The 13,971-nt window shown below is 39.5% G+C and overlaps 1 protein-coding gene across 12 annotated transcripts in view; it reads right to left on the bottom strand.

Moving 5' to 3' along the window:
* Nucleotides 1-74: 74 nt before the first annotated feature.
* The window catches only part of PAK1 (p21 (RAC1) activated kinase 1), a 151,773-nt gene continuing 137,876 nt past the window's right edge, over nt 75-13,971 (bottom strand). For all 12 annotated transcript variants that reach the window (XM_082410355.1, XM_082410358.1, XM_082410356.1 and 9 more), the window contains 5 exons: nt 13,731-13,848; nt 10,022-10,121; nt 8,783-8,979; nt 5,855-5,992; nt 75-1,405 (listed from right to left, as the gene is read on the bottom strand). In XM_082410355.1, coding sequence (XP_082266481.1) covers nt 1,319-1,405; nt 5,855-5,992; nt 8,783-8,979; nt 10,022-10,121; nt 13,731-13,848 — 640 coding nt within the window. In that variant the 3' untranslated portion in view covers nt 75-1,318. The remainder of the gene's footprint in view (nt 1,406-5,854; nt 5,993-8,782; nt 8,980-10,021; nt 10,122-13,730; nt 13,849-13,971) is intronic.

Below are 13,971 nucleotides of genomic sequence, written 5' to 3'. Positions count from 1 at the left end.
ATATCAAAATAAAAAATTAGAAAAGAAAGGAAGGGGAAAAGGAAGGAAAGAAACAAAGAAAGGCATACTCCAAGTAGAATATTTTCATCTCCTTTTATTGAAGGAAGTAAAACTTGTGCTGCAGAGGCAGTAGTACCTCAGAGCATGACAAGGTAGCCATTGGGGATGACATGACAAGCCATAATGCTGGCCAGGGGTCCTACCATAATGGGAGGACCAAAACCACAAAGATAGCAGGAGGTAGCAAACATCCCCAACACCCAGTGCAGGCATTTCCATTTGCAGAGAGCTTGGCCATGCATTGTAAAAACAGGGTCCCCTCACAGCTGGCAGACTATCATCTCAGGCAAACAAATCCATCCAAAACTAACACGTAGTCTCAGGTTTGGAGATCGTTCCCTTTGACCCAAAGATTCAGGCCATCAGAAGATCTGAGTTAATCTTTTAGCTCCTTATTGCTGATGGAAAAAGAGGCTGAGTTCTTGAAACATCACATTGGTATAGCTGGACAGGTGCTAATGCCCAGCCTTGTTCTAAAAGCAGCTAAATTTTTTTTTCCTGACTTTTCACACTGCTCTCACCCAGCATGTGCCCTAGGAAACCTCTCAATGTTCTAAACAAGGACAGAATGAGGGCAGCAGCCTAGGGGGATTTAGGGAGTCAAAAGCTGCTACATAGCCAAGACTATCTCACAAGAAATAGCGTGGGGAACACTACTGGGTCAAGATCCTCCCAAACAGCTGCTAGAAGCATACACAAAGAAAAATGTGGTAGCTCTCCCTCCCATATCAGGATCAGCTGCGCCAAAGTCATGGTCCAGAAAAAAGAGCCATTTCATGTCCCTGGAAGAATATCAACCCCCATGGCATTCCTCAAGCTGTTCCAAATTTCAAGTACAACAGTGTGTTTGGGCAGTTTTGAAATCGAAAAGCAAGCACTAAAGAAAAATCTCAACCGACTGCAAATTGATGTTATAAAGCCAAAAATTTATACAGTCAAGAACTGATTGGTGGGGGGAAGGATTTTGCTATGTAGAAATAGGAGTCCAAGGGTTTATTCATATAAGCCCTTGATCATAAACTACCCTCACATCCACAGATTGGGAGCAAATTCCTTATTTTAAAATGGCCATCATCCGATTAGTCAATTGCAGTTCTCTTCAATGCTGGACACATGGTTTTCAAGGATCAAAGTCTTGAGAGCACTAGATCAGGAAAGGGGAGGAGCAAGACAAGGAAGAGCATCAGGGGCTGGAATTTCCAGAAAGAGCATTTATTTCACAGAAGCCTTGGCACAATGAGGCTGGGGTGACGTGGTTTTAGTGATTGTTCTTGGTTGCCTCCTTTGCTGCAGCGATCAGTGGAGTGAGGCTGGAGAGGGGCTTGGCAATCTTCAGGAACTGATGCTAAAGAGGAGAAAAAGAACAAAAGACACATGACAATTTACCATTCTTCCTCAGCAACCATTACAAGATGTTAAGGGCATCCATGTTTGCACAAGGTGCTGCCTGGAGAGCTTCAGATCATCATCCCCAAATTGAAGGACATCTTTAAAAGATAACATATCATTTTGGAGAACTGTTTGGCAGTATGTACCTACAGCTAAATACACGTCTATCCCAGCAATTCCACTTCTAGATATTTTTCCAAGAGAAATGAGCTTGTGAATCCATCAGAAGACACACACAAAAATGCTCATAGAAGCTTTACTTATGACAGTCATAAATGAAAAGAACCCAAATGTCCAAGATAATGGAAGAATGAATAATATTATATTTATATACTACTACACAAAAATTAGAGCAATAAAAAAGAATAAATAATTGATACACTAACAACAGGATCAATCCCACAGACATTATGTTGCATGAAAGAAGCCAGACACAAGAGAGTTCATATTGTATGATTCCATTTTATATTAGGTAAGACCAAACTATGGTGATAATCAGAATAATAATCAGCTCAGAGGGAAGGTCATTAATTGATCATGACCCAAAGGTACATTGCAGTACTGCATTTCAGGAGCACTGATCTAGGAATTTGTTGTTCTAGCCTTGAATCTAGTAAGGCTAATTAACCCAGGAAGGACTTCAATGGCTTGGTTCTTTCCCGAACCACTTTCACTGGGCTGTACTTTGGGCCACACCCACAACTATTAAAGAAGACCATTTTGGAGAAAACACCATATGAAACCTATTTTTATGTTTTCAGTAAAAAACATTATGGAAAACAATTCTTTATGTAACTCAGAGCCTCTTAACTAAAAATGACTTCTCTTACATTTACTAATGAAAAAGCTTTGTGTCTTGAGGATGCAGGATGTTTCTTCCATTTGATAAGAAACATAGGAACTAACATATTTCCTTTTCTGTCCTCGCTACCAGGAAACTAAGAACCAAATCTGATGTTTAAACAAAACTATTTAACTGAAATGATTAGCATATTTGATTCTTCTGCCATCCTAAGTCTCTTTTATTAATCATATTGTATATGTATACACACACACACACATATAGACATATTTACACATATTCTTTGCTGGAAGTGCTTCAACTTCTTTTTGGACAGAGATAGGATATAAAGAGGTACTGAGAACAAGAAGTTACTATTACTACAAAAGGAATAAAAGATCTTGGCTAAATCATGAAGATATGAATTCAAACATAAAACCCTATGTATTTCTGTCCACATATGTGTTTTCACAGGAGACAAAGATGTGAAGCTTTCATGATTTGAGACTCTGAAAGTCATGGTTTTGAATATTTACAATAACAAATTAAAGAGTCAGTGTTCTCAGATCAGATGTTTATACAACTCCCCTCTCAGTTGAGAAAGCAGCATGATCCAACACCCAACTGGGAGGCCTCAGTTTCCTTCTCCGTGTAATGAACAAAGCAGACGAGATAAGCCCTAAGGTCTTTCAAGTTTTAACACTCTCTGAGCCAAGCAGTGGCCAAGAGCATACACACTTGAGAGCCAAACAGACATAGGTTGAAATCCTGGATCCACTGCTTATCAGCTACATAATCATGGAAAAGTTACTAAACACTTGAAACCTCAGTTTCCTCAACTATATAAATGGGAAAACAAGAATCTATTAACTCACAAGGTTATTAAAAAGAATAGATGAAAAAATATATAAAGTGCTTAGTGCCTAGAATATGGTAAAAATTCAACATAATGTATTTATTAGTAGTTATATTATTATATCAGGAAGGAAACTCTAGAAGGCATTCATCTTTCAATAACTATATTTTAATACCTAATTAACAATATCATCTTGAGGCTTAGAATAGTATTTGCACATTTCCCAAAGCTTAGGGTTTCCAGAACAAACCTCATATAAAAGGCAAAGGATCCTATATTATACTGCCTGTTATAAGGGGGTTTTATTCCCAAAGGATGCTAGAAACTAATGGGTTACACTTGGCAGAACTCAGATCTCATATCTAATAGACCAGTGCTCTGTAGTCAGTTACTCTGATTACAGAGAGGTGCTAAATATATTCCAGAGGGTAACATTTCAATGAAGGTTTAAGCAATCCCATTTAATTCAACAAGTATTTTCTGAATACCTATATTTTATTGAAGTATAGCTGATGTACAATGTTATATAAGTTACAGGTGTACAATATAGTGATTTACAATTTTTTAAATATCTTTATTGGAGTATAATTGCTTTACAATGGTGTGTTAGTTTCCGCTGTATAACAAAATGAATCAGCTATACGTATACATATATCCCCATATCCCCTCCCTCTTGCGTCTGCCTCCCACCCTCCCTATGCCACCCCTCTAGGTGGTCACAAAGCACTGAGCTGATCTCCCTGTGCGACGCAGCTGCTTCCCACTAGCTATCTATTTTACATTTGGTAGTGTATATATGTCCATGCTACTCTCTCACTTCGTCCCAGCTTACCCTTCCCCCTCCCCGTGTCCTCAAGTCCATTCTCTATGTCTGCGTCTTTATTCCTGTCCTGCCCCTAGGTTCTTCAGAACCATTTTTTTTTTAGATTCCGCATATATGTGTTAGCATACGGTATTTGTTTTTCTCTGACTTACTTCACTTGGCATAGTATCCTCCAAGTCCATCCATGTTGTTATAAATGGCAAGATTTCATTCTTTTTATGGTTGAGTAGTATTCCACTATATGGACTATTCTTTATCCATTCATCTGTTGATGGACACTTAGGTTGCTTCCATATCTTGGCAATTGTAAATAATGCTGCTATGAATATTGGGCTGCATGTATCTTTTCAAATTAGTGCTTTTGTTTCTTTCATATATATACCCAGGAGTGGAACCACTAGGTCATATGGTAGTTCTATTTTGAGTTTTTTGAGAAACCTCCATACTGTTTTCCATATTGGCTGCACCAATTTACATTCCCACCAAGAATGTAGGAGGGTTCCCTTTTCTCCATACCCTCTCCAGCATTTATTATTTGTGTTCTTTTTGATGATAGCCATTCTGGCAGATATGAGGTGATATCTCATTGTGGTTTTGATTTGCATTTCCCTGATGCTTAGCGATGTTGAGCATCTTTTCATGTGCCTGTTGACCATCTGCATTTCCTCTTTGGAAAAATGTCTATTCAGGTCTTCTGCCCATTTTTTAACTGGGTTGTTTGGGGTTTTTTTTTGCTGAGTTGTATGAGCTGTTTATATAGTTTGGATATTAACCCTTTACAGTCATATCACTTGCAAATGTTTTCTCCCACTGAATACCTATTTTGAGTCAGGTCTCAGGTATAAGAGGAGATAAGAGATTAATAAGATAGAAGTTATAATCTAGTAAGAAAGACAATTGTTCATAGCTAACTTTAATGTGGTGCAGTATGGTAGGTCCTGCCCTGCCCTGACCAGTTGCTCTTAGTCCTCATAATACAAAAGTAACTGACTATGAAAGCCTACAAATAAATCACTGTCATTAAGTTGCATGTGATACTTATTACATCACCAGTTGGCACTGTAGTAAAATAACACTAGTAATGAGAAATTGTACCCGAGACATAAATGTTAAATACAAATAATGTGGTCAGCTAAAAGCAGTTTTTACAACCATATGAAATAATTATGCTGTAATTTCAGGATTAAGCTGGTGGAGTATAAAAGGCTTGGTAAACCCCCAGCTCCAGGTTCCCCAGAGCCTGGCAGGATCTTACTCCAAACAAGCAGACTATATGGGACTTCCCTGGCAGTCCAGTGGTTAGGACTCTGTGTTTCCACTGCAGGGGGCGTGGGTTCGATCCCTGGTCAGGGAACTAAGATCCCACGTGCTGCGTGGTGCAGCCAAAAAATTTATAAACAAACAAACAAACAAAGAAGCAGACTATCATCCCCACCATCTGAGAGGGTTTCCAATGAAGAAACTGGGAAGACTTGAAAAGCTGCACTAACTATCCTCTAAACTAATGCCCTCTGATATCCTTTACTGAAAATCTATCTTTTGAGCTTATCCCAGTAAAATATAACTTGTATAAAATTTGAACATCAAAGAGTTTCTTCTCATTAAGACTCACTCAAACTCTGCCAGACTAATTCAGGCAGAACAAAACAGGCACCAAAGGAAGATACAAGCAAAGCTCAACAGGAGCTCAGAAAGTAACTCTATAAGATACAGCCTAGGAGAATGTACAGAGTTTTAATAGGCTGAAGAAGAGCCTGAGGGAATAACATGAGCAAAGGCCCAGGGATAAAGATGAGGGAACTAGGAATACAAATTGAGCATGGGGTGTGCTAGGAGAGAAGCTTAGTTCTATAACAGCCAGTACCTCACAGACAAAAATGAAGCAAAAAAAGCCTTGGTTTAGTGATTTCTCGAATTAGGTGCTTCCCTGCATAGGGACAGTTACCTGCAACAGCTCTTTAGCTGAACCTCTCTTCTCCACATCCATTTCAAGACAGCGGTTCAGAAAGTCTCGGAAGATAGCTGACAGCTTCTCTGGGTTCTGAAGCTCCGGGGTCCCATTGGTGGCGATGAGGTACAAGGCCTGGCAATACAAACAGAGAATTGCCTTGGGATCCAACTGAGGTTCTCTCTTGGTCCCCAGACAGGCCCTCTAGAAATATGGTCAGCTGCTTTCTGCCTTCAGAACACAAAGAGGCAGCTTTGGTATACTGGAAAGAATATGAGTTAAGGGTCAGGTTTAACATTTAAAGGCCATGTAACCAGGTGCAAGCCAGTGAACTTCCAACTTCCTCATCTGTAAAACAGGGATGATAATAGTGCCTATCTCACATGTCTGAAAAATAAAACAAGATAGTATATTAAAAGCACTTTGTAAGCTTATGAAGTGTGTTACTGACCCAAGGGTTTATTATTATCCTTGATTATAGATCTAAATGGTTTATTATTCATTTAGCCTGATGAGTTAAACACCTGCCCATTTGCTGAAGGAAATTATTCCTGGTGCCATCACTTCAGTCATCTAAAAACTGATCTCTTCTAGCAGGACAGAAATATATATAAAGGAAGTGTTCTGTAAAGGAGCAACCTGTTTCACTGTTGCCATCCTGGTCCCCTAACATGAAGCATCTCCTAGGAAAGGTAAAGAAAAACACAGTGAAACTAAACCTTTTAAAGCACTCAGCACTTTAATTCATAAAGTGTTTACACAAATACTGTCTCATTTAATGACCACAATAACTCTGGGTAATAGGCAGGGCAAGAATTATCATCCCCATTTCACAGATAAAGTCCAGAAACATAAAGAGATATGCCTGGAATCATGCTGTTTACACAAGTTCATGTCCTCTGACTCTACTCCCAGTCTTATTTTTGTCACGCCCTACTGATATCGTTTTCAAGGCCATTCTAAGGTGAAAGAAGATGAGTGGCATGTGGATCCACAGGGCAAAACTGGGAGCCGAGGGTAGAAACTACGAAGGTAGTTTTAGTTTGGTACACTAAAGCACTTTTCAATAATCAGAGCTATCGAAGAGGTATCCAACTAAAATTAGATGACCGCCTATCAATGACAATGCACAGGGAATTCCTGCACTGAATGGGAGGTTGGAATAAACAACAAAATGAAAGCAATAAAAGTAACTCTCACATTTGCCCATGATCAAAATTACCAACCTACTTGCATCTGTATTCACATACCCTGCTTTCCCTCTCCTATTACAATGGATAAATTGTGCATATTCTAATCTAATGCTCTTTACTTCAGTACTTGATCCAACCCCCCTCATCTACTTAAGGACATCACTCTTACAGATGTCACTTCTCTCTTGTACGTGACCATTTTCCTCTCCACTAGATCAGTCCCATCTGCACAAAAACATGCTATAATAATATCATCTTAAAAAAAAAAAAAGGGATTTCGCTGGTGGCACAGTGGTTAAGAATCCACCTGCCAATGCAGGGTAGACGGGTTTGAGCCCTGGTCCGGGAAGATCCCACATGCTGCAGAGCAACTAAGCCCGTGCACCACAACTACTGAGCCTGCACTCTAGAGCCCGCGAGCCACAACTACTGAGCCTGCGTGCCACAACTACTGAAGCCTGCGCACCTAGAGCCTGTGCTCCGCAACAAGTGAAGCCACCCCAGTGAGAAGCCCACGCACCACAACAAAGAGTAGCCCCCGCTCTTTGCAACTAGAGAAAGCCCACGTGCAGCAACGAAGACACAACACAGCCATAAATAAACAAACAAACAAACCCTCCCCCGACTCCACTTTAAGATATTGCTCCACTGTTACCTTAACAAAACTCCTTACCTTAAAGCAAAACTCCTTTAAAAGAAAACAAAAATGAAAAGTAAAAACTAACTGCTTACACATGCCATCTCAACTTTGCCCACTCTGGTGAATTTACTCTAATTAGGCTTTTATTCCTATCACTCCAGTGAAACTGATTGTCAAAGTCATCAATAACCTTCACACTGGCAAATCTAATGATCATTTCTTAGCATTATCTTAAATGCAACCTATCAGTCAGGTTTGATACAGTGATCCATCCTCCTTCTCGAAACACTTTGTCCTCTTGGCCTCCAGGACACTTCTCTCAGTTCTCCTACCTGGAAGGCTACTCATTGGCCACTTTGCTAGCTCCTCTAACCTGTAAACATGACAGTATCCCAGGTCTCAGTACTCTCCCCTCACTCCCTAGGTGAGTGATCTCATTATCAACTAGCTCTGATTTTTAAATAAACCAACTCTGTAATACCTACTAATAAATTTATATTTAGAGTCCTGACCTCTCACCCTTGAACTCTGAACTCTTATGCCCAATTCTACTCAGCATCTCCACCTGGATGTTTAATAAACATTTCAAATTAACACAGAACCTTGTCCACTCTGTTCACTCACTTCACGGACACTGGCCTCCTTGGTTTTCCCTAGGATGTATCAAGCACGTTCTCAAAACAAGTTCTTTATCTACTTGACACCTGGAAAACTCTTACGTCAGATTAATCTCATGGCTCACTACTTTATTTTCTTCAGATTTCTCCTCAAATAACTTATAAGAGAAGACTTCATTCTCTACCTAGACTAAAATAGCACACTTCTCCCTCCTTCCCCCCTTACTCTCTTAAGCCACTTACTCTGCTTTTTTTCACAGCTCTTATCTTCTGTTACTATATATTAATTTATTATCAGTAGAACAGTTTCTTGCCCATGATAAGAACTCAAATAATCATTGAATAAATGAATGAATGAATGCTAATATACCTTTTCTTTAAGCATTTATACTTTAAATTCAACAGTGCCTAGTTTTATCCAGAAAAGAGAAATCCAACAGCCCAAACATCTTGATATGGGCCTAGTAACACTCACTCTCAGAGGATTTTCATTAAGGTATGGGGGCTCCCCTTCAATCATTTCGATGGCCATGATGCCCAGGGACCAAATGTCAACCTTAGGCCCATAGGCCTTCCGTGTCACAACCTCTGGTGCCATCCAGTACGGTGTTCCCACCATAGTGCTCCGTTTGCTCTGCTCTGGGGTGATCTGGGCACAGAATCCAAAATCAGCTAGAAAAAGAAAAGACAAGACAGAAAGGATATATATGTAGGGTATTCCTTCTGTAAATATTGACTATGTGCCTACCCCTAGGTATCAAGCTCTGCCTGCATCCTAGCCACTGCATCCCTTGTCTCTCCAAAGCTAGAATCACTTAACTGCCACCTTCAGCCCTTAGCCTGTCTCCTGTTCAACCCTGAAGAAGGAACATAACATATATCATCTCTGGCTTCCTTACCCCTCCTCAAACCAGAAGCACTAGACATTAAAGTCCAAGCCGCCCCCATTGACCTTGATTACTTGCCCCAGTACTGCTTTCTTCTTGAAAATCATTCCCATACATCAGTATCTGGTAACTAGGTCCTTGCTTTATTTCCTGGGCATGAGTCCTGGACTTAAACCCTAATCACCTACAACTAGGCATGGCCCTGCTTTTAATAAGTTCCTCACCCTGTGCCCCAAGACAGAGACTGCTAACAGTCTTCCCATAAGCAGCCCATCCACCTGTGACACAACCTGTTTGTCTGGACTATTGGTCCTTACACATTTGAACAAAATGTTCTGCCTGCAGTTCATTCCCATTATATTGCAATTATATGTTTATTTAATTATGAGGCCTTCAATAAGAAGGACTATGTCTTCTTACTCATTTTTTTCATTCCCAGAGGGCCCAGCATACAACAGACATTTAATAAAAGTTTGCTGAATGAATGACTGAATGAAAGAAGTTACACTAAACTCTTTCTTCTAATTATGTATTTTGTGTTTCCCATACTAGATTGAGAACTACTTAAATACAGGCAAAAGTATCCTCAGTGCCCATCACGGGTCCTAGCACATAGTGGGCATTCAGTAAATTTTTTTGGCTGAATGTATAAATGAGTGGAAAAAAAAAAAGAAATGTCATCCTATACAGTACTGAGTAATATAAACTGCTCGCATATCCAAGGAAATACAGATCCTCTGGTGAGTCTTGTAGCTACTCTTATATGATTATCATCCCAGAGGAGACAGGGTCCCACAGGGAAGAGAAGTATTACCACTCCTACTCACTTAGCTTGACAGAGCCATCCATTCCCAACAGGATGTTGTCACTCTTGATGTCTCTATGAATAACTTGGCTCGAATGCAGAAACTCCAAAGCCTGCAGGCACTATTGAAGTGGTGTGGGCAGAGGGAGAAAGAAAGGACATATAATATGAAGACTTACAGAAAATCGCTAATCCAACCTGCTCATTTGATGATAACAAAAGTGAGGCCCCAGTGAGTAAAAGGACTTACTCCAAATAAGTGGAAGAGGCACGTCTGGAACCTAGTCTCCTGTCTCCTAGCTAAGCATTCTTTTAACACTCCGTGCTGTCTTATATCTTTCTTATAATATACTTGACCATATCGTATTACAACATAGCTTATAATAGTTTTCTTTAACTACAGGAGTTCCTCCAAAGTATTTTAGAGTTGTTTACAGAACATCAGCACCTTGCCAAAGAACCTGAGGCAATAAAAAATAAATAAATACTGAGGAAGAATGGAAAGGATTTCGTAATGAAAAAACTGGAGGAAAGTGACAAATAAGAGTCACATTTGGGAAACTAGACAAACGGAAATGATATTAGAAGCAGTGAACTTAGGAGGATAATCTTATTTTGGTGAGGAGATAAATTTGTACTGTTTGGGGTATGCTGGTTTTTATATTCCTATAAACATTTGCAGACTAATGTCTGGTAGGCCACTGCAGATGTGAATCTTGAGTTCTGTACAGACGCTGGACTTGAAATAAATGTTTACAAGTCATTCGTGAAGAGGTGATTTTTTTTTAAGTTATGGTAATGGTTGGAACTGGCAAATGCTATAGGAGATAGAGGAGAAAGAAAAGAACCTTGGAAAACACCCAGACTTAGCAAGCAGAATGAGTAACATAGAGACTGAATGGAACAATGAAAATGCATGGTTCTGACCAACAATATTATTCCAGACAAATCTCTTACTCCCTCTGGGCTACTGGCTATCCCCCATCTGTAAAATGTGGGGATCAGAAAAGATACTCTCAGAGTTACTACTAAATCTACTAATTTAAGTTCAGAACCGAAAGCTAAAATTTTAGGGGCTTCCAGTGATTAAAAAACACTAAAAATGCAAACCAATTAGAAAATACTATTTAAATATTCTCAACTTAATACTTCACTTTCTAAGAACATATCAATGGCTAAATTAAAAACAAACCAATATCCAGAAGCGGCCTTTCCCTGGAAATGTATGACTTGCTTTCCTAAGGAGGCTAGACACTTTGGCCTCTGGATGTAAAAAATTATGAACAGGGACTTCCCTGGTGGCACAGTGGTTAAGAATCCGCCTGCCAATGCAGGGGACATGGGTTCGATCCCTCCTCCAGGAAGATCCCAGATGCCACGGAGCAACAAAGCCAGTGCGCCACAACTACTGAGCCTGTGCTCTAGAGCCCGTGAGCCACAACTACTGAAGCCCACGCACCTAGAGCCCATGCTCCACAACAAGAGAAGCCACTGCAACGAGAAGTCCATGCACCACAACGAAGAGTAGCCCCCACTCACCACAACTAGAGAAAGCCCACGCACAGCAATGAAGACCCAACGCAGCCAAAACTTAATTAATTAATTAATTAATTTAAAAAAAATTATAAACAACAAGGATGATTTCAAGAAATTGGAACCCTCATGCATTGCTGGTGGGAATATAAAATGGTACAGCCATTGTGGAAAACATTTTGGCCAGTCCTTAAAATATTAAACATAGAGTTGCTGTATGACCAGAAGTTCCACTCCTAGGCATATACCCAAGAGAAATGAAAACATACATCCAACCAACAACTTGTACGCGAACGTTCACAGCATCATCCATAACAGCCAAACAGTGGAAATTACCCAAATGTCCATCAATTGATGTAAAGATAAGTAAACAGAATCTTATTTGCTAGTAAAAGGACATATGCTATAACACAGATAAACCTTCAAAATATTATGCTAAGCAAAAGAAGCCAGTCAGATGCACATATTATATGATTCCATTTACAAGAAATGCCTGGGACAAGCAAATATATAGAGACAGAAAATAGATTAGTGGTTGCACAGGGATGGGAGGGCTGGGAAAGAGGGTGGGGGGGTGACTGCTAATAGATATGGAGTTTCTTTTTAGGGTGTCGAAAATGTTCTAAAATTGATTATGGTGATGGCTGTATAACTCAATATACTAAAACCCATTAAATTATACACTTTAAATGGGTGAATAATATGGTATTGAATTATATCTCAATAAAGGTATTTTTAGAAAGGGGAGCTATCTCTATGAGAACTTAAGGATAATAGTAATGCCACCTATTTAGTTAACATTTAAATGTTTCTCCAAATGCTTTTTGACCCATATGGTACCCCTAAGGCATATACAGTGTGAATGTTGCAATTTCTAAGATAAATCACTTGAGGCTTATTGATTTCCCCAAGCATACATTTACATGTATCTCAACCAGTGAAAGTCAGTCCCTGGGGAGACTGAAAAACATCTTAGATATTACAATGGTTGTGGTTTTCCAAAGGTCCCCAGTATATAAACAGATATACAGTTAATCTATGGTATCAAATTTCATGAAGGGAATGTGATTAGGCAAACATGTCTTAAAAGGCTTCTGGGTGGGGGAGGGAAGATAATGAAACAAAAGTTGAGAAACACTGCCTTAGTGGTACAGCAAAGAAAAGAAATCAGATCTCCTAAGAATCCCAGGCCTGTGTTAATTCCATTAACCTATGTGTGTATGTGTTCTAGATCCCAGGGTTTTTAATGAAAAGGTGATCATATTTTCTAGGACAGTATTGATTTCACATGACTTTATGTTTCCTAATATTAATATAAAACTACATCGCTATGCCTCCAAATCTTGCATCATCAAAACCCAAGCATACTGATCCCCATAAAACTCTGAACCTAATCTTTTAATCACTTAAATCTTCTACTCTCCCTCATTCCCAAACTTTTCTATTATTAGGCTATCAGAAGTTCCAGTCTCTTATCAGCAAAGCACCCAATATGCTCAACTTCTTCTAATACTCCCCTCATCTTCTTGCTCTAACGAAAATGTGGCTATCCCCTGAGGGCACTGCTTTTCATGGAGGCCTTGCAGAGGTATTTATTTTCCTTTCTTATACAAGCATTTTACAGACTTGAGACATATAGTAGCAATGAGGAGAGAGGAGAATACCTATTTAAGCTTTGTTTCCTATTTCTTTTGCCTGGAAGTATTTTACCCTAGATTTTTGCTTGGCTTACTCTTTCATACCATTCAGATCTTTACTCAAATCTATGGCAAAACCTTCCCTGACTACTCTGTCTGAAATAGTACCTCCTCTGTCACTATCTTTTTACTCTGCTTTATTTCCTTCATAGCATATGAATAAAGTAGGAAAGCAGAATAAAAATATGATTAAAATATATACCCATAAAAAAGAGGTAAAGGAAAATAAGTGGTCATGCAGTTATTTTTAAGAGGTTGAAATTATGCGTGATTATGCATATATACACATATGTGTGCATATATATATATTTTGGAACTTTCTAACTTTCAGAATATAGTAATCTTTAAAAACAGGTATAAAAGGAGGATGATGGGAGAGAGTACAACTAATTTCTCCCACCTCTACAGTGCCCAGGCTGAGATTCCATCAGATGCAGAACTTTGAGATATATGGATATGGAGGCCATGTCCTGCTCAAGTCTGGTTGGCCACTTGCCTTACCTCACGGCACACAGCTGCAATCTGGCCTTCATCCATGCAGGTTTCTGTTACCACGTCTGTCAAAGAACCTCCAGCCAAATATTCCATGACAACCCATAGCTCATCTCCCACGAGGTAACTGTAGGAGTAAAGATAAAGGGTGAGAAGGAATAGAGTACACTGGACCATAGCAGTGGCTTTCAAAGGACAAGCATATACCAGAGTGACTGTGCATTTCCCTCAGTTCTGGAAGAGTCTAGGG

The sequence above is a fragment of the Balaenoptera physalus genome, assembly GCF_965194825.1.
Source record: "Balaenoptera physalus genome assembly, chromosome: 10".
Taxonomy (NCBI): Eukaryota; Metazoa; Chordata; class Mammalia; order Artiodactyla; family Balaenopteridae; genus Balaenoptera; species Balaenoptera physalus.
Note: the sequence above shows the minus strand (reverse complement) of the source record. Positions and strands in the feature narration are given on the sequence as shown.